At 43.9% G+C, this 20960-nt stretch overlaps 1 protein-coding gene across 1 annotated transcript in view; it reads left to right on the plus strand.

Annotated features, from left to right (window-relative positions):
* LOC109908755 (LYR motif-containing protein 4B) overlaps positions 1-20960 on the plus strand; it is a 58125-nt gene that overhangs the window by 10071 nt on the left and 27094 nt on the right. The window contains exon 2 of the mRNA XM_020507430.2: positions 11031-11151. Coding sequence (XP_020363019.1) covers positions 11031-11151 — 121 coding nt within the window. The remainder of the gene's footprint in view (positions 1-11030; positions 11152-20960) is intronic.

The following is a 20960-nucleotide window of genomic DNA, read 5'->3' on the forward strand; positions in this document are numbered from 1 at the left end:
ACACCCAAATGAACAACACACACCCACACGTCTATTCTATTGTTTAGGAATCTTTTTATTTATAATTTTTTTTTACCCCTTTTTCGCCCCAATTTCGTGGTATCCAATTGTTTAGTAGCTACTATCTTGTCTCATTGCTACAACTCCCGTACGGGCTCGGGAGAGATGAAGGTTGAAAGTCATGCGTCCTCCGATACACAACCCAACCAAGCCGCACTGCTTCTTAACACAGCGCCATCCAACCCGGAAGCCAGCCGCACCAATGTGTCGGAGGAAACACCGTGCACCTGGCAACCTTGGTTAGCGCGCACTGCCCGAACCCGCCACAGGAGTCGCTGGTGCGCGATGAGACAAGGATTTCCATACCGGCCAAGCCCTCCCTAACCCGGACGGCGCTAGGCCAATTGTGCGTCGCCCCACGGATCTCCCGGTTGAAAATGTATTAATTGAGTTAATTTGTTATAATTAAAACTGCCTGTGGTTATTTGTTATTGGATTGGCAGAAGGACACAACTACTAACACATTAGCCTACAGCTGGCCTGAACATAACTTCTTTTGACTGCACTTTATTATCCAATGTCACACTTACCGATGGCGAGGTGAAGCCTGTGCCCAAAGCACTGCAGGCTGGTCCAGTTTATCTAGCGCAATACTTTTATCATGTTGCTCCCGCTGTCAGTTGTCATGCACACCTGTCGGTCTTTGCTCATCTTCCACGATGCCAGAGAGGCATTGAGACCCTGGGCTATTACTTCACCTGTATGATCATTGGGGAAGTAAGATGTCTGGAGGCAAACATTTTGCAATTTTCAGTCTTCATTTGTGTAGTGGACTGTCCAGCTTCTTTCTCTGCGACTCTTTTGCATGTAGCAGTGTATAATCACAGCAGGGCTTCTTCCTTGAAATACTTGCGGCTTAGCAGATAATATTTGGCAACTACATAGCAGCTTTTTAAGGCTTGGTTTTCTACTGTAAAGATTGGGAACATATCTCTTTTGCTATGTAATAGGTCACTGCTACTGTTATCTCCTTCCACCTCAAACTTTTCTTGTCAAAAGGGATTATGTTTGAAAAGGATGTGGCTATGGTAGTTTGTCTTTTAGCAGATGTTTTGGGAATCGGGAGACTTGAATCGGCATTGCGTAGTCTCACGCATTCCTTCCATTCCACCGCGAGTTTCAGTTGCAGGAGATGGAAGAGGTTGGTTGTGCTGCTGATTTTTGTAGCAATTGTCTTTCGACACATTTTGCACGACATTCGTTTGCTGAACATCAGACCTCTTAAACCCGAACCACTTCCATATTACTGAAAAAACATTGCTGCCCTTTTTTGGGATGATTTCATCCTCGCGAGAGGCTTTGCTGGCTCCCTCACTTCCCATTTTGGTGGAACTCTTACCGCCGCTACACTTCTCCGGCGTGGTTACAATTTGTGGAAGGCTGTCTAGCGTTGTGTTTGGTGGATAACCTCTACATGATTCAACATTGGACTGACAGAGAAGAGACAGTGAGATGCTGCATTTGTAGAATGTTAAAACAGAACCTCAACTCTAGCAATACAGGCTTTTTCCATATCGCGCTAAAACATAAACTCTAATATATCGAATAACCTTGATTTATCGCCCAGCCCTAATCTCTGCAATACAGAAAGACCTCTCCCCATCTTTACAACTGTTGAATCTATATGTTTTGACCACGACAGCCACGCCATTCATTACCAGACTCAGCCGAGGCCTAGAACTTAGGGAATGATTTGTACAAAATACGATGCTCTTAGTTTGAGATGTTCAGGACCAGTTTATTACTGGCCACCCATTCCAAAAACATATTGCAACTCTTTAACCCTTTCACACGTACTATCATACGGGTGTGATCGTTCTACAGTAGTCCCTGAATGGTACGATCACACCCATGTGATTAGAACGCTTATTTAGAACGGCCAGTTTCGAATGATGCAACAATCAGCAATTGAGCTGGCCACACTTTTTTTTTCCAGAAACTATTTACACAAACATGGTCCTTACAAAGTTAGGTCCAGAATGTGAGCAGTTATTATTTTTGGATGCAATGTTCAGGTATTCACAGAAGTATCTATAGCATAACACAATCATCCAAACCGGAAAAATGTAGGCTACATTTGTCCTAGTGCTAACTGAGGAAAGATTGACGCAACACAAGCGGTCATATTTTATAACTCTCGGCTGACAAACTACAATATGAATTAGCTAATAGCAATTACTATTAATAATTAATCACATTGATCAAAATAATTGAGTAAAACACTTTCTAGAAATCGAAAGTAATCTGACGATTAGTTTCAGCACGCTGCCATGCTTTTCTTCCTCATAGAAACCAGAGATAATAAGAGAAGACAAGATGAGTTTAGTCTGTTTATAGTATGCTCACCTCATTTTGTTATTAGCATCTTTGGTCCGACAGACGATTACGTGAAACCCAGAATGCATTGTATGTCAACAAACATGGCTCCATACATAGCTGGAATTAGCTTAGCTCATCATAATCAGCACAGCCTTCAAAAAAGTATTTTACACACATATAAGCCCACTACAATCTATGTAAGAATCGGAATGCATGAACGTGAATAAAACAGTAAATTTATCAATAATTACCACAACTTTTTCTGATAGTGATTTATTGATACAAATGGCGCGTGCAGGCAGTCAATCACGTAACCTCTCACTACCACTCTGAGCCATTGTGTTGTTTATGTATGTATATAGTGAGCTAAGCTGTAGCATTAGCAATGTCTTTCAGAAGGAGAAAACTCACAAATGCGGAAATTCTGGACATTTTTTTAAAATCTGAAAGTAAGGATTCAGATTCTGACAGTGACAGTGAGGAGCTGTCATTGAGAACCCTGATTCTGAGGACCCCTTGTCCACTGACTAAGTCCCAGTTCCCTTTGAAGGTGATGGAGGCAGACCGATAGTGGGTGAAGTACAGGAGTTCTGTGGTAGCTGGAAGGCTGCCAGCCATTTCACCCCTCCTGGCCCCGCTGTTTGCTTTGATGAGGCCCAGTCTGGAGTGCAACACCCCTTGCAATTTCCACCTGAGGCAGAGTGCTTCAAGTTGTTTCTGACAAAGGAGCTGGTGGAAGACATAGCAGAGACCAATCACTATACCTTGGAGCTACAAGAGAAGAGAGCCAGGAGTGAGGGGGAAACTCGCTGAATATGTGACAACCACAATTAGTGAAATGTATACATTCCTGGCGACCGTTCTTCTCATGGGGATAGTAAAGAAGAACTCCCTAAGAGAATATTGGAGCACAGATCCTATGTTTGCAACTCCCTTCTTTTCCCAAGACTGCTTCCTAGTTCTGCTGCGATGACTGCGTTTCATCAACAATGCTACTGCCATCCTAAATGACCCGTTATACAAATTAAGAAATGTCAACAGCTGGCAGTAAAGTGGCATGACAAACGAGACATCCTATGTCCTATCCACTGTCCATACAGCAACAATGTCGGCCACAGGGAAGGTTGACCACCTGACGGAAGAGAGAGAAATCAAACCAGACTGTGTGCTTGACTATAACCTCAAATTGGGAGCAGTGTATAAGGCGGACATGATAAACAGCTTTGTGGAATGCACTCAGAAAATGACCAAGTGGAATAAAAGATGATTAACTATGATTGCAATGTAGGCAACAGACGGAAAATGTGAACGTGTGTGCAGGACAGGAGATGAGCAAATGTCTGCAGACTTGAACTGCACGAACAATTGGAAAGTGTTTGGGGAATTTTGTCGGGGTCAGAAATGTAAAAAAAAAAAAAAGATTGGTCCGCTAAAGTAAACATTTCGACTTTTTATGTGGATGAATAAGGAACACACCTCAATTCAAACTTTTCTTAGAAAATAAAAAACGTATTAAATTATTTGAAATTGGCAAGTTAAAAACCGCCTATAAATAAAAAAATAGGCTGCGTGCCTTGGTTTGAGGGCAGCGCTGATTAAATGTACTGTTGCGTAACAATCACATTCTGGAAAGGAGAGAACGTTCTAACATCACGTGCATAAAAAAAACTCACTGGGGCAACCGTTAGAGCTATTTGGAACTCGCGCATGAAAGGGTTTCAGTGACTTCATTAGCTGTGGTTTCTGATGCTTATATGGTTGACTCATCAGTGTTCATGGACATGCATGCTTTGTTTAATGCCACTGGCAGGTCATTAGTAAAAAATTGAAAAGAGTAGAGTGCCTAGAGAACTGCCCTGTGGTACACCACACTTTACATGTTTGACATGAGAGAAACATCCATTAAAGAAAACCCATTGAGTTCTATTAGATTTCCATATCGTTGATTCAGAGCTGAGATTGAAAAGCCATAACACACGTTCTTTTTCAACAACAGGTTATGGTCAATAATATCAAAGGTTGCACTGAAATCTAACAGTACTGCTCCCACAATTTTCTTCTTATCAATTTCTTTCAACCAATCATCAGTCATTTGTGTCAGTTGACTCGCTTCTGCATCCTATTCGGCCCGCGGCCCTTGTGCTTGACACATACGCTAGCCTATTAGTCACGTTATGACTGACTTGTGATCATTGCCTTTGCTAGTTTGATTTTGACATTCCCAGCCTTAGTTAGTCATCCATTTTTGTTCAAAATATTTAGTCATTGAAACAAACAGTGCATCCCGAATGAGACAGCAAACAATGTATCAGGCCAGCTGTGATTTACAACCTTATAGCAATGTTTTTTACCTACCAAGAACTGTATTGGTGAATTCTATTAATCATGCATTGAACTGCATCCATCTATTCTGCCAACAATGCCTTACTGTATTTCATGGAATTTTGAGTCAAATAGAACCCATTTTTAGCATAAACTAGGAATTTGATAGATTTGACTTATGATTGTCCGTTTGTTTCATCTGCAAAGCAGTGACGACGCTGTCGGTACTACTTTAAAGTGTGTTACGCCTGGTTAGGGATCGTGTAATAGACCTAAAGGTGCTGTTTTAACTTCATGGTCAAAAACTTAAGCCAAGTATGTCCCCAGACAGTGCTTCAAATTGGCTGCAGCAATATCACTGCATTCACAGGCAAACGTGGAAAATAAACCAGAGGACGCATGAGAGGCTGCTTTTCGATTCTCACCACCGCTCATACATTACCAATGGTGGAAACTCACTCCAGCATGGTGGAAACTCACTCTAGCCGAAGTGTAAGCCATTTCAACGCTTTTAAATCCATGATGGGGAGTGTTGAAGTGCACAATTCAGGAGAAGGGGATGTAGGCGAGCCTTGTGAGAGCCATAGGGAAAGACTGTGAGGTGGGCAGAGAAGGAGCGAGTGGGAGAGGGAATAACATGAATGAATAGCAGATGTGCTGAAGTAAGAGAAAATATGAGAGAAAGGCGGTGGGGGGGAGCGGGAAACTCCAAGAGAGTCTCGGAGAGAAAGACTGAGAGGGAAGGTAAGACTGAGATGGGGAGAGATGAGATATTCTGTGAGGGAGAGATGTAGACTTTATTGCAGACACACTGCAGAATATGAACCTTATCAAAGCAAGGGCGGACTGGCATAAGTAGGTCTTGCGTTATTTTTAACTTTCCCCCTGTGGCTTCCAGCGCTAACACTGTGCTAGTGTGGAGTCGGTGACGAGTCATGTGCAGCTGTGCGATGGCTCTTATTCATCAAGCAGACAGTCAATAATTAAAACCTTGAAAAGACGTGGCTAAATAAGTGATCATGGAAAGCCACCCTTGTGCCACATGGAGTGTTATTCTCTGTGAAATCTCTACACATCTGTCTGAGCGTTTCCCTGCAGACATGTTTGAGGGATTTGAGTGCACCCATATTCAGTCATATTTAGAGCGAGAAGGTAGAACCCATGTTTTCTCTTCAAACAGTACAGAATGATGTATGCCTTGTTTGGCTTTGAGAACACCTTTGTCAATTGTTATTGGTTCATATTTAGTACGTCATTTCAAAGCAAATGTTTTTTCTCCTTGTTTTCGTTCTCATTCCTCATTAGGAGAGATGTATCTGGAGAACACTAATCACTGCTTCATACTGTAATGTGGAGCCTCCCCCAATTTGGTTCCCAAATGGCCATTTCTGTCAACTCTAACATCAAGAATACTGCACATCGGTCTGAAAAAACTACAACAATGTTAATAATAAACCCTGCCATTTAGGTACCTACAGGACATTTGGAAAGTATTGACCCCTTCACATTTTGGTACGTTCCAGCCTAATTCTAAAATGGATTAAATCAAACATTTTCCTCATTAATCTACACAATATCCCATAATAACAAAGCAAAAACTGTTTTTTAGAAATGTCTGCAAATGTAACTATAAAAACACCTTGTTTACATAAGAATTCAGACCCTTTCCCATGAGACTAAATTTAGCTCATGTGCATCCTATCCCATTGATCATCCTTGATGTTTCTACAACTTGATGGGAGTCCACCTGTGGTAAATTAAATTGATTGGACATGATTTGGATAGGCACACACCTGTCTTTATAAGGTCCCACAGTTGACATTGCATGTCAAAGCAAAAACCAAGCCATGAGGTTGAAGGAATTGTCCACGGAGCTCCGAGACAGGATTGTGTCAAGGCACAGTTCTGGGGAAGGATACCAAAATATTTCTGCAGCATTGAAGGTCTCCAAGAACACTGTCCTCCATCATTCTTAAATGGAACCATTTTGGAATCACCAAGACTTTCTAGATCTCGTCGCCCGGCCAAGCCGAGAAATCAGGGGAGAAGGGCCTTGGTCAGGGAGGTGACCAAGAACTCGATGGTCACTTTGACGGAGCTCCAGAGATTCTCTGTGGAGATGGGAGAATGTTCCAGAAGGACAACCATCTCTGCAGCACTCCACCAAAAAGGCCTTTATGGTAGCATGGCCAGAGGAAGCTACTCCTCAGTAAAAGGCACATGTCAACCCGCTTGGAGTTTGTCAAAAGGTACTTAAAAGAACTCTCAGTCCATGACAAAAACAAGATTCTCTGGTCTGATGAAACCAAGATTTAGCTCTTTGGCCTGAATGCCAAGCGTCACGTCTGGAGGAAACCTGGCACCATCCCTACGGTGAAGCATGACTTTGCCACTGAAAAACATTCCCACCGCATGAGTCTGCCACAATGCTTCACCATAAGGATGGCCAGAGAATCTCGTTTCTCATGGTTTGAGAGTCCTTAGGTCCCTTTTGGCAAACTCTAAGCAGGCTGTCATGTGCCTTTTTACTGAGTGGCTTCTGTCTGGCTACTCTACCATAAAGGCCTGATTGGTGGAGTGCTGCAGAGATGGTTGTCCTTCTGGAACGTTCAACACAGAGGAACTCTAGAGCTCTGTCAGAGTCACCATTAGGTTCTTGGTCACCTCCCTGACCAAGGCCCTTCTCCCCTGATTGCTCAGTGTAACTGGGCGCCCAGCTCTAGGGAGAGTTTTTGCGGTCCCAAAATTCTTCAATTTAAATGAGGCACTGTGTTCGTGGGGAACTTCAATGCTGCAGACATTTTTTGGTACACTTCCCCAGATATGTGCCTTGATACAATCCTTTATCTTAGCTCTGTGGACAATTCCGTTAAACTCATGGCATGGTTTTTGCTCAGACATGCACTTTCAACTGTGGAACTTTTATATAGACAGTGTACATGATTTGGAAAGGCACAATCAATTGAATTTACCACAGGTCGACTCCAAGTTGTAGAAACATCTCAAGGATGATCAATGGAAACAGGATGGACCGGAGTTCAGGGGCCTGAATACTCATGTAAATACTCATGTAAATAGTTTAATCAAACCTTTTTCTGATATCAGGACATAAAAACTACAATAATTAGCCTAGTGTGCATGTGCGGCCCGAGCTCGTTTTCCCCGTCTAAACTAGCTGGCTAGCTGAACTATGCTAGTTTTCGTACTCAAATATTGCACCCGCAACTTTAAAACTCGTTATGCAACCATGTAACTAAGAAATTCGCTAGAAAGAAATATTTTTGTTGTTGTTGAATAGTCATGACTGGTTCGAGATCTGTCGTAAGACTACGGTGGCAAAGTATATCTTTGCTACTTAACGCGGATCCAAGTTCAGTTTTCAGATCCACTGGGGTCATTGGTGTAGATTAGCTGCACGTTTCTGACTGGTCTTGGAACTGTGACAGCGGGCAGCCTCTCCTCACTTGGCTTGACAGGATATGTAGTGGTTTTGCCAACACAGTCCGATATTTATACACTCTTGTACCCATATCCATTTTTTAACTGACTGTGTTTGTTGATTAAATGAGACTTTATTACTATAATGAGTAATCCAGGAAATTTTATTGACACGAGAAAATGTCAACTCTACAGAGAGCAATGACTACAATGAATGGCTAAATTACTTCTGGACACGAAGGGTCTGTGGTGCTCCTCCTCACCCCTCTACACTGAGTGTACAAAAGATGAAGACCACCTTCCTAATATTGAGTTGCACCCACCCTTTTCCCCTCAGAACAGCCTCAATTCATCAGGGCATGGACTCTACAAGGTGGTGAAAGCGTTCCAAAAGGATGCAGCCCATGTTGACTCCAATGCTTCCCAAAGTTGGCTGGATGTCCTTTGGGTGGTGGAGCATTCTTAATACACATGGGAAATTGTTAAGCGTGGAAAAACCCAGCATCATTGTAGTTCTTGACACAAACTGGTATGCCTGGCACCTGCTATTATACCCTGTTCATAGGCACTTAAATCTGGTCCTGCCCATTCGCCCTCTTAATGGCACACATGCACACAATCTATCTCAATTCTCAAGTCTTAAAAATCCTCCATTTAAACTGCCTAGTCCCCTTCATCTACACTGATTTTAAGTGGATTTATCAAGTGACATCAATAAGGGATCATAGCTTTCACCTTGTGAGTCTGTCACGGATAGAGCAGGTGTCCTTAATGTTTTGTTCGCTCAGTGTATAAGCTGTCAGCTTAGCCTCAGGGGTGTGTTCCAGTGCGCTTTCCTGCCAAAAGCTGACACTGGCTGAATTTCACGCAGTCATTTGAATATGTTAAAGCTTTAAGGCCACATTCATGACCATGATAACTTTTTTTTATGTAAGAATTGGGGCATTTTATTCAGTCAAAACTGGTATTCAGACATGTCTGTGGTCTGGGCCTAAAACTAAAGTATCCCTTTGGTGCAGGAAATTGCGTTTGCTTTAGGTTCTCAGCTAATCTGATGATTCACTTTTGATTTGTGTGATCCAAGATTACTCACTTGGTAAAGGCATGAAGATGCATTTTCTTCTCTCTAGAACACACGTCATTCTTCCTTCCATAATCTGTCTTGAGCTCCCCGCTCTCCTGTCACAACTGAACGGCAGATGGGGTGATTGCTTCTCCGGCTGTCGTAAAAGGCCCCATCCTCGTATTCTTTTGATGACTCAATTATTCCCACACCATGGACGAAGTTCACACTGCGTAGACTAATTGACCAGCAGTCTTAAGCAGACTTCGCAGTGTGCATCAAGCTGGTCTGTATGGCATATCAACAAGGCTTGGTAGGTTACTTTCTAAATGTAATCTGTTACATATTACCAGTCAACTTGCAATCAGTAACATAATTTTTGGCTTACGCAAACTAAGTAACTTAATTTGAGCATTTCAATCACTGCTTATAGCCATTGACGAGAGAGGCTATTGATTTCGTTGGGCTTAGCGATTTTGCAAAAATATGCCTACGAGGATGTTATAAGAATTACGTTAAAGTACCATTTTATTATGAATCATGTCATTCATGTACTCCAGAGAAAAAGGTTTTGCTTTTGTCCTGTTGTGTTCTGTTGGTGGTTCGCCATTAGAAGGCTTTGGGCTATTTTTTCCGAAGTATGTCTTGGTGACCTGAAAATAGAATAGCTTGATCGATGTTTAAAAATTCAGCTGCTGTATTTGTTTTATTTTTTAAAGCAGATCCAATTGTACTAACTCAGCAACTAATAATTAGATCATGCAAATTTACATGTTATTTGTTTGCTTCAAATCCTCCTCTGGCACCAAATTGGCGTAGTGGTCGAAGACATTGCATCTCAGTGGAAGAGGTGTCACTGCAGTACCTGGATTGAATCCAGGCTGCATCACATCCTGCCGTGATTGGGAGTCCCATAGGGTGGAGCACAATTTGTCCTCGTCTGGGTTTGGCCGGGGTAGGCCGTCATTGTAAATAACAATTTGTTCTTAACTGACTTGCCTAGTTAAATAAAGGTTACATAAAAAAATAAAAATTAGAGATTCCCGTCAGTCTAGGAGAACAACCGCTCTGCTACTTTTTCTTCAGTGGGTAACCAACGTTTTCTTCTTTTGTCAGAACCGTACTGTTAATTATTATTTTTTCAACCAGTTTTTGAAGAACCTCCCTCCCTATACACTTACTCATACTCTTTCGCACTCGCTTGTTCGCTTCATACTCATCCTCCGCCTTGTGTTTTGGGGAAAAAAAGATGGGTCCTGGCTGTCAATAAGGAGCTGCTTGTCAGTTCATCTCTCAGCACAGGAGCCTCCCTGGGTGCCAGGATGCCAATTTGATCTTCGCATAACACTTCCTGCCCACTTCACACAGGGCTTTGGCTGCCAGATAAAAGCTAACAGCCACTCGTTTCCAGCCTCTCGCTTTCCAGCGAATGGAGAACCCCATTATCCGCAACCCCTTAACTAGAAGGCTGATTCACACGGCACAGCCCTTCGGCTAACAGTGGTTTCTCTAATCCAATTGAAGGGTGGGGGGTATTTCCCTCCATCGGTATAAATGAGTCTTGTAAATGGGGTTCTTTGGATTTTTATGTAGCAGACCGAAGGCTTTGTGGTGCGTTGAATCGGATTGGGCCGGGGTTTCCACATTTTCATTGTGTTACGATGCATCGTTAACGTGCGGTGTTAAAATAGGATTTTCCTCACTTTGACAAGTGCCACGTTAATCGATTGCTTAGTTTGTCATTGATGTGTATACTGAATGCCGTGTATGTTTTCCTCCAAAGTTTTATGGGTATGTTGATAAGTGTAGAATTTGTGTTTTCATTCAGGACGTACGCCTTGCGCCGGGTGCAGGATGCCTTCAGGGCAAACCGGAGTGTAGAAGACCCCAAGATGGTGGAGCAGCTCTTAAACCAGGGCAGGGACAACCTAGACATGATCCGGAGACAGGTAGGCCTACCACAAACACACGCACACACACACACACTGGTTCATGTAAGAACAAAGTTATTCCAGCAAGGTCTTAAGTATTTTGATGCTCACAGCAAAATCTTATTTTTCCACCACAATAATTTCTCCAAAGAAATGTTTTCCATTAATCGTCCAACTTAACCAAAATATCACCTGGCCGGGATACCTCGGAGTCTGTACTATAGTTTCTAAGGACAGTGGGTGGTTATTTTCCCCCCATCCTCTAAGTTGCTCATTCCCCCAGATACATGTTAGTTGAGCACCTGCTTAGTGTCCACCTGTCGACTCTCGCACGGCGCCAGAGTGCTAATCACCACTGATGCCCTGCTGTTGGTCGCTTTGTTCCCATAATGCACCTCCAACCGCCCATCCCATCTCAGGGGACCATGGGGAAGGATCCAGCCCTCGCTCTCTCTTGGTCTCTGTCTTTCTTGGTCTCTTTATTCAGCTATGTCTGTCTCTATCTCTCAATCTCAAGTTTCTCTCTGAGTGTATGATTTCCACGTCATTCTCTTGGGCACCGTCCTCTAACACCTATCCTCGGTTCCCCAAGGCTCTATGTGTTGTGCTGATAACCAGCAGAAATGTATGACTTGGTCAATGAACTATAAAGAAGGCAATTGGCAAAACACAGTAATGTATGCATTGAGATGCATGCAGCTAGTCTCATGATAGACACAAATATTCCGATGTATATATTGTTTATATGGGCTCATCCTACAGGCCTATTCAATGAGAATAGAGAATAAAAACAAATACAATTATGCAACATTGCTCTACATCTCACGAGCGTTCTTCGGCGTCTAGAGGTAATGTCAAGAGAGACGAGTACCACTAAGATAGTTAGTGTGTTTATGTGAAGCTGTGTGGGTGGCACTGCTCTGCAACTGAGCCGGTGCTAAGCAGCAGAATAGAGCAGCTGCGAGTGTGTGTTTGCATATCCCAGCAGATGCGAAACAGCCTTATGTAGAGGATAAGACCCACGTCTCCCACACACACACACCACATGCATATTGATGCTCGAATATACAGCCGTATTATATACACACCAACCGTGTCTTGACAACTTCAACCTTGTGTGCCCAAGCAAGTATAGCACTTTTGGCACAGAGAATATTCTTGGCTCTCTGCCTCTCTCTCCAGCGGACACCACAATGTGAGTGCCAACACAGGCGGGCATGAGTGGAACAAGGAGGCAGGTAGTGTGGGGGTGGCACTGCACTGTCACACTATGCCCACCCACCCTCCCCAACCACACACACACGCACGCCCTCCTGCATACACATGACGCCTTACAGAACCTGTGGATTATGTTGTGTGTTTGAAAATGACAGATGGGTGTCTTTACCACTTGCAGTATGTATACGTGGTGCGTTGCTGATGGTACAAGGATGACTAAACCATTCACTTGCTCACCACGTACTCTCTAGTCCCTGTATACGCAGCCCTCTCCCGCTTCAAAAGAAGCTCTTAATTCATCCATTTGCACCAAAATGTGTTATTTGCCTTCAGACAGTATCCAACATGGCACACGCACACAGAACAGATAGGAGCATTAAGTGCCTTGCTGAAGGGTGCAATCACATATTTCCTCGTCAGCCCTGGGACTTGAGCCGGCAACTCTTGGGTTACTCACTCGGCTCTATAACCTCCAGGCTAGCCTCACAACCCACCGTGTTTATCTTGCTTTGACATTTTAGCTTTTTTTTTTCAATAGCAGCTGTTGGTTGCGTGTTTAAAAAAAATATATATATATATATTTATTATCGTTCTGTTGCCTGCTCCACCAGGATCCCTACTCCTTACACACGGTTACGAAAAAAGCCTGGTGGGGCATGAATGTTAATACAGAGCCCTACCCTTGCGTACGAAGTTCAGGCCCTACCCTATCCAGGCTCAATTGCTTCGGCCAAATTTAAGACCCAACCTGAAATCAGAAATATATTCCTCCGCTATTAAATCCACCCTGAATGCTGCTCGCTCTGCATGTGATTTGATAATGGTGGCTCTGAATAGTGTTGTCAGGATTTGATGCCAGATTTTCCTTGGCAAAAATTAACACGAAGCAGATGGAACTCTATGGTCCTTTTTAAAACCTACTTTTGGAAAATATTGTGTGCTATATCTTGAAAAAATATAAAAATGTGACTGGTTGACAACATAATGCTTTTTTTTTTAAACATTAAAACTGCTTTCTTCAAGAAATTTAATCCAGTTCATGTTTTGCTTTCTTACTTCCTAGTAACGCGTTACTGTTATCGTGACAATACTAGCTCTGAGTCTGAGTATCCATAGCAACGGCTCCACTTGGGTTGCTATGCTCAATGACTAGACATGACAGAGCAGTTAGCTACTTTTTGTAACTCTAAACTCCGACAAAATTCAAGCAACATAATTATATATAAATCTCTCCTGTTTTATATAAGCACTTCTGACACCATGTTATGATCTTAGTCATATGACTGCACTGCGCAGCATAGCAGGAGCAAATGGGTCAGCTTCAAAATGTTTGTCAAATTAGTGATGCCCTGCCCCTACCCTAGTTATTGATAAAAACCAGGCACTGCCCGGCTCTAAACGATGTATAATGTCAGGGCTCAGGTCGGGTTGCAGAGCTCTAGGATATATACATTATTAATATGCGCTCTCTCTCAAAATACTTTAGTTAGGGGGTTGTAAGAAGCATCAAATCATTGGCTTCAGGTTCAGTAATAGCTCTCACAGCACTAGAAGCCCATTCCTATAACGGTGTGCTTGGCAGTGTCCCCACCCCGGATTTGAATTTTAATGTGGAATGTGAGGTAGGCAGCCTAATGAATGTCAGATAATTTTGGCTCACACTAAAAAAAAATTGCCTACTCCTCCCTTTCTCCCATTTTAGAAACAATGTCATTGAAGAGCACCTCGCCTAAAAACAGTATATACCCAGCCACAAGCAACAAAGGCATGTTTATTGTATATCCAGGGCTCCAAGTGCAACCATTTCGTCACATTTTGCTGCCATTTGTGCGAGAACATTTAAATATATATATATATATTATTATTGGCCGCATCAGTGCGAGCTGCAAATTCTAAACTCTGCAAAAAAAGGAAACGTCCTTTTTTCAGGACCCTGTCTTTCAAAGATGATTCGTAAAAATCCAAATCGTCACATATCCTTAAACACGGTTTCCCATGCTTGTTCAATGAACCATAAACGATTAATGAACATGCACCTGTGGAACGGTCGTTAAGACACTACCAGCTTACAGATGGTAGGCCATTAAGGTCACAGTTATGAAAACTTAGGACACTAAAGAGGCCTTTCTACTGACTCTGAAAAACACCACAAGAAAGAGTCTTAGGGTCCCTGTTCATCTGTGTGAACGTGCCTTAGGCATGCTGCAAAGAGGCATGAGGACTGCAGATGTGGTCGGGGCAATAAATTGCAATGTCCGTACTGTGAGACGCCAAAGACGGCACTACAGGACGGACAGCTGATCGTCCTCGCAGTGGCAGATCACGTGTAACAACACCTGCACAAGATCGGTACAACCGAATATCACACCTACGGGACAGGTATAGGATGGCAACAACAACTGCCCTAGTTACACCAGTAACGCACAATCCCTCCATCAGTGTTCAGACTGTCCGCAATAGGCTGAGAGAGGCTGGACTGAGGGCTTGTAGGCCTGTTGTAAAGGCAGGTTCTCACCAGATATCACCGGAAACAACGTTGCCTATGGGCAAAAACACACTGTCGCTGGACCAGACAGGACTGGAAAAAGTGCTCTCACTGACGAGTTGCGGTTTTGTCTCACCAGGGTTGATGGTCGTATTCGCTTTTATCTTCGAAGGAATGAGCGTTACAGCGAGGCCTGTACTCTTGAGCGGGATCGATTTGTAGGTGGAGGGTCCGTCATGATCTGGGGCGGTGCGTCACAGCATCATCGGACTGAGCTAGTCATTGCAGGCAATCTCAACACTGTGCGTTACAGGGAAGACATCCTTCCCCCTCATGTGCTGAGGGCTAGGGCCATTCCCTCCCCAGAAATGTCCGGGAACTGGCAGGTGCCTTGGTGGAAGAGTAGGATAACATCTCACAGCAAGAACTGGCAAATCTGGTGCAGTCCATGAGGAGGATATGCACTGCAGTACTTAATGCTGCTGGTGGCCACACCAGATACTGGCTGTTACTTTTGATTTTGACCCCCCACATTCCATTTCTGTTAGTCACATGTCTGTCGAAGTTGTTCAGTTTGTCTGTTAAATTGTATGTTCATACAAATATGACTTCAAACAGCATTGGAACCCTGTATGGTGTTACTCACAGATAGGAGTGTAGGAGTTGACGATCTAATGTTAGCATATTCTAATATTGCCATTATTGCTATAATGTAGTCCTTTTCCATAGCAATTTACATTTTTCAAATGCTGTGTCCCTATGTTCCCATCAATTTAGCCATTTGAGCAACTGTAGTGGTAGTTTGTTACCTCACAGACATACGCCTGGCCCCTGCTTACCAGTCATGGTGAGCTAATCTTTCCTATGGGGCTGGGCTATGGGGGTTTGAAATGTCCCTTCCCTCATGCGAGTCATGTCAGTTACTAGTCTTTCTGTTCTAAATGTCCTTTCTTCCATTATTTCTCATCTCTGCCCTTTCTTGGTCCTTTGCTGCAGTAAGATGTCAGTCTTTTATAAGTCTGCTTGTATGTAACTATGATGGATTGCACCTGCAGGATGGTATTTATGTAGGGAACCGCAGGATGATCTTGCCAAAACGAATGTGGCCTTTCTGTTAATGGGAGATCAAATGAAAAAGATCCCTTTGTACAAATGCCATTGGTTCTGCTTGAGCGTGTGTGCTTTTTGTTCGCTCTTTTCTATTTCTCTCTGTGTGTGTGTTTGCCTCCATGTGCCCACGTCCTTGCCAGACATCGTCTGTCAGCCCGTATCGGATCCTTGAGAAATTATATTGCCAGCGAGTGACAATTCTATGATCATGACTTCTATTGCATTCTTGTTTGGTATAAACTATGGATGTGATTTACCTATCCAATGTTCCCGCTAATATTATACCCTGCAGGGCAATCCAGCACAAATGGCTGCTACTAATGGCACTTGATGTCAAAGTATTTCAACCATTCTTGGGGAATGAAGATGAAAGGTCAGTTTAGTGAATTATATCTGACATGTACTGTGCAGCGACACAAGGCTATGTAGCAGGGCCCAAATAGCCCACAGGAGGTTTGATTTGTTATGTGTTAAAAAAAAATACTTCAGTTCTCTCTTGAACATCTAAAACTAGATCGAAAGTAACTCGTCACACTGCACTTATATTTCATCAGAACTACAAACATGGCTCAGTGGAAGTCAGAAGGCAGAGTGCAGCAGAGATTGAGGGATACATAAGTCTGCCATGTTTTTTTCTTTATCAGGTTTCTCTTGGGTCACTGGTGGAGAAATATTACAGCATCCATCTTTGGAGACCTTGAATATATTACAGTATAACGTGTCCTCATCCAACCTTCTCATAGATTGCCAAGCTCTAGATGAAAGAGATGTATTTTGGAAGACAACTTGCATCTCGTTATCTTCATAATGAGCACACAACGTTTTTGTGTGTGTGTGTGTGTGTGCGCGCCTTGAACAGAGTGACTGGCATAACCCAGTAAACACATTAACACATCCGTAGGAGGTGAAACCATAAGTCTCCATCACTCCTGATTCAGGGCTAAACGAGCTTTAAATGGCTGTACTTTCACTCTCACTGAGTGGGAAAACAGAGGAGGTGGGGGTTCGGGAGGCAGGCATGTATTCAGAGGATACCAGGATGTCCGCTTTGAGTCATTACCCTTGCTGCCTCGTTGCTCTGGTCGCTGCCCCGGGTCACATAATCACCCACATTGTCACATTCACACACAACAGTACTGTGTCCTGTGACTGCAATTGAAGATGCTATAACGTTACAAGAGGGGAGCGAGAGAGAGTGTGCATTAGTGGTGCTTAGATAAAGGTGTGTGGGGGGGGATTGCTGAAGCGAAGGAGAGACTGATGCTGTAGTGGGAGAAAAAGGAACTGAATGTAAAAGTGCTTGGACAAATGGCAGATAACACGTTTGAAGGGATCAGTTGTTTTAGCAAGCAAGGTGCAAATTCTAATTTTTATCACTGTTATTTGCAGTGTGATTTGTAGATCAGTGATTCTGCACACTAATTGCAATGCAGTTGATCTCAAACATGCACAATATATTGTGTCTCGTAACGAATGGTCAGATGTGGGGTTGTCTTAACCTGATATGCTATTGGTCGCTATGTTCCTTCCCTAACTCCACTACCGAGTCCTGGACTTAGCTACATTGCATAAAAGGTTCGGTGAAGTAAAAAAATTTAAAAAACCACTTTTCCATCCAGGTACTTAGAGGAACCCAATGAAAGTTGACCACATTGATCCACCCGTGTTTCTCTTTTGTTTTTTTTTACGTAGAGTTTTAACAGCTGGATATGGACTGCTATCCTCTTAGCCAAGAATGCCTCTGAGCACCTGTGAGGCTATAAAGTGCTCAATAAAAGTGTAATTGTTTGCGGAGAGCCTGGCAGGGGCTGCCAAATACCACTGTGCCAATGGGGGGAGATAGATGTATTCCTCCTGAGCTTCCATCACTGAACGTTGCATTCTATTCACCTCCATCTTCTCACCTATATTCCTCCTCTGGCTTCTTCGTCCTCATAACGCTTCTCTCTCCCTTTCTCTTCATCCAGCCACAGAGCTGGATTTTGAATAGTACGTCGTCTCTTACCATGAATCTGCGTATTAAACTTAAAATGAACAAGTTTCTCTTGTTGCTCTTGCAGGCCCACCTTCTCACTAAAATACCGGTCTTCCTGACCGAGGCAACTCCTACTGGTTAGGAGGAGTAGTGAAGGTATTTTTTTGTGTTCTCTAATGAATGTTCTCTTCGGAAGGTTGTGTGTGTGTGTGTGTGTGTGTGTGTGTGTGTGTGTGTGTGTGTGTGTGTGTGTGTGTGTGAGAGAGAGGAATTTTGTGTTGCTACCAAAGGAGTACGAATTATTTTATCTTTGAGACAGCACAGGCCTTAACATTAAACAAAGGAAAAATCAACCAATTCAAAAAGCTGTAGCCTATAAAAACCCAAGCAATAAGATATTACTGCTAAACCCAACCGTGTAGATTAGAATATCACCTTCTACAACTTCACCTATTATGACGTCACGTCTCTGTGACATCAGGCTTTGTAGCATAAAACTCAGTATAGAGTTAGCTGTGATAGTCTGATGGCCTGTTATTACACAGTAGCGGTACCCCGGGCGGTAAATCATTGGAAATTAATATTCCCCTGTCATTTATTCCAATGCAAAATCCCCAACTGGTGTGCATGGCCAAGTGCCAATGCCATTTAGCAAACTCCAGGCATTTATATTTGTTGGATGAAATGAAAATGGAGCTCTTTGGCCATGCAGTGGTGGGTTTTGCATCAAAAGAAACATGCATGAGCAGAAAACAGGAGGAGGATTATTTAAGATACTGTTTGAAGGGGTAGGTTTTCAGATATTTTCAGAGGATGGGCAGGGACTCTGCTGTCCTAGCTTCAGGGGAAAGCTGGTTCCACCATTGTGATGCCCTGGAAAGGGAAGAGCTTGGACTGGGTTGAGCAGGAGCTGCCCTTCTGTAAAGGTGGGAGGGCCAAGAGACCTGAGGTGATAGAACTTGTGCTCGGCTTGGGGTGTAGGGTTGGAGCATAGCCTAAATGTAGGGAGGAGCAGTTCCTTTTGCTGTTACGTAGGTAAGCACTAGGGTATTGTAGTGGATGCGAGCTTCGACTGTAAGCCAGTGCGGTGGAGCGGGGTGACGAGAGAACTTGGGAAGGTTGAAAACCAGGCGGGCTGCAGCATTCTGAATAAGTTACAGGGGTTTGATTGCGCAAGCGGGGAGCCCAGCTAACAGCGTGTTGTAGTAGTCCAGACAGGAGAAACAAGTGTCTGGATTAGGACTTGCACCGCTTCCTGTGTGATGTCTACGGATATTGTCGAGCATGAACCTGCAGGAGTGTGTCACTGCTTTGATGTTTGCAAAGAACGACAGGGTGTTGTCCAGGGTCACGTCAAGGTTATTTGTACCCTGGGAGGGTGACACTGTGGAGGAAGAGCAGCTTGGTCTTGTCGACATTGAGCTTGAGGTGGTGGGACGACATAAGTTGAGATATCTGCCAGGCATGCAGAGATGCATGTCGCCACCTGGGTGTCAGAAGGGGGAAGGAGAAAAGTAGTGGAATGTCAACGACAAACCAATGATGGGAGAAACCATGTGAGGATATGACGAAGCCGAGTGACTTTATGCATAGAGAGAAGAAGAGAGACCCTAGAACCGAGCCCTGGGGGATGCCAGTAGTGAGTGTGGTGCAGACACAGATCCTGTCCACATCACCTGGTAGGAGCAGCCTATAAGGGTAGGATGCAATCCAAGAGTGTGCAGATCCTGAGATGCCCAGCCCTGAGAGGGTGGAGAGGAGGAGCTGACTGATCTAGGAGGATGGGAAAAGAGGAGAGAGAGTCAGCTTTGACATTGCGGAGAGCCTCCGTGACATAGAAGAGCAGTCTCGGTTTAATGGCCTATCTTGAATCTGGTTAGGGTTAAGAAGATGTTTCTGAGAGGGATAACGAGGAAGTTGATCAGAGGCCGCACGCTCAAGTGTTTTGGAAAGAAGGATACAGGTCTGTAGTTTATGACGTCAGATAAGTTGAGTGTTGGTTTCTTGAGTAGGGGAGTGACTCGGGCCATTTTGAAGTCAGAGGGGACGCAGCCTGTGGTCAGGGATGAGGTAAGTGAGGAATGGGAGAAGGTCTCCAGAGATGGCCAAGAGGAGGGGATGGGGTCGAGCTGGCAGGTTGTTGGGCGACCAAACCTTACTTGCAGGATGTCATCTGGAGAAAGGGGACAAAGAGGTCAAGGCGTAGGGTAGTTCTGTGTGCGTGAGACTCGATAGGCTGAGTGAATGAGTAGTGGATGTCATCAACTTTCTTTTCAAAGTGGTTGATAAGTGGTGGAAAAGAGTTTCCTAGGGTTAGAGGCAGAAGATTGAAATTTAGTGGTAGGAAGTGGATTTAGCAGCAGATACAGAGGAAGAGAACGTAGGGTGAAAGGATGATAGGTCCCCCGGAAGTTTAATTTTCCCTCATTTTCACTCAGTTGCCTGTGGCCCTGTTCTGTAAGCTCGCAATGAGTCACTCAGCCACAGAGCAGGAGGGGAGGGCCAAGCCGTTTGGGAGGAAAAGGGACAGTGCGAGTCATAGGATGCGGAACGGGAGGAGAGTAGAGTCGAAGAGGCAGCATGAGGAGCCGGGAGGGAGAAGGATTTAGCAGAAGGGAGAGATTGTGGGATAGAAGCGGAGACCGTGGTGGGAGAGAGCGAAGATTGCAATGGCACATGATCATGTGGTTAGGGTTGGAGGAAAGGGAGACTGAAAAGGGAAAAAAAAGTTGTGATCAGAGACCTGGAGGGGGGATCCAGTGAGGTCAGTAGGTGAGCAGCCTCTAGTAAAGATGAGGTCAAGCTTATTGCCTGCCTTGTGAGTTGGAGGGGATTGGGAAAGGGAGAGGTCAAAAGAGGCAAGGAGGGGAAAGAGAGAGTTGGGAAAAAATTTATCGAAGGCAGAAGTCGGGAGGTACAAAGAGCGATGAACCATCATCGGGAAATGAGCTCATCAAGTTGTCAAGTTCATTGAGGAACTCTCCAAGGGCACCTGGTGGGTGATATAACAAGGTTGAGCTTGAGTGGACAAGTAACAGT

The sequence above is a fragment of the Oncorhynchus kisutch genome, linkage group LG18 (assembly GCF_002021735.2).
Source record: "Oncorhynchus kisutch isolate 150728-3 linkage group LG18, Okis_V2, whole genome shotgun sequence".
Lineage (NCBI taxonomy): Eukaryota > Metazoa > Chordata > Actinopteri > Salmoniformes > Salmonidae > Oncorhynchus > Oncorhynchus kisutch.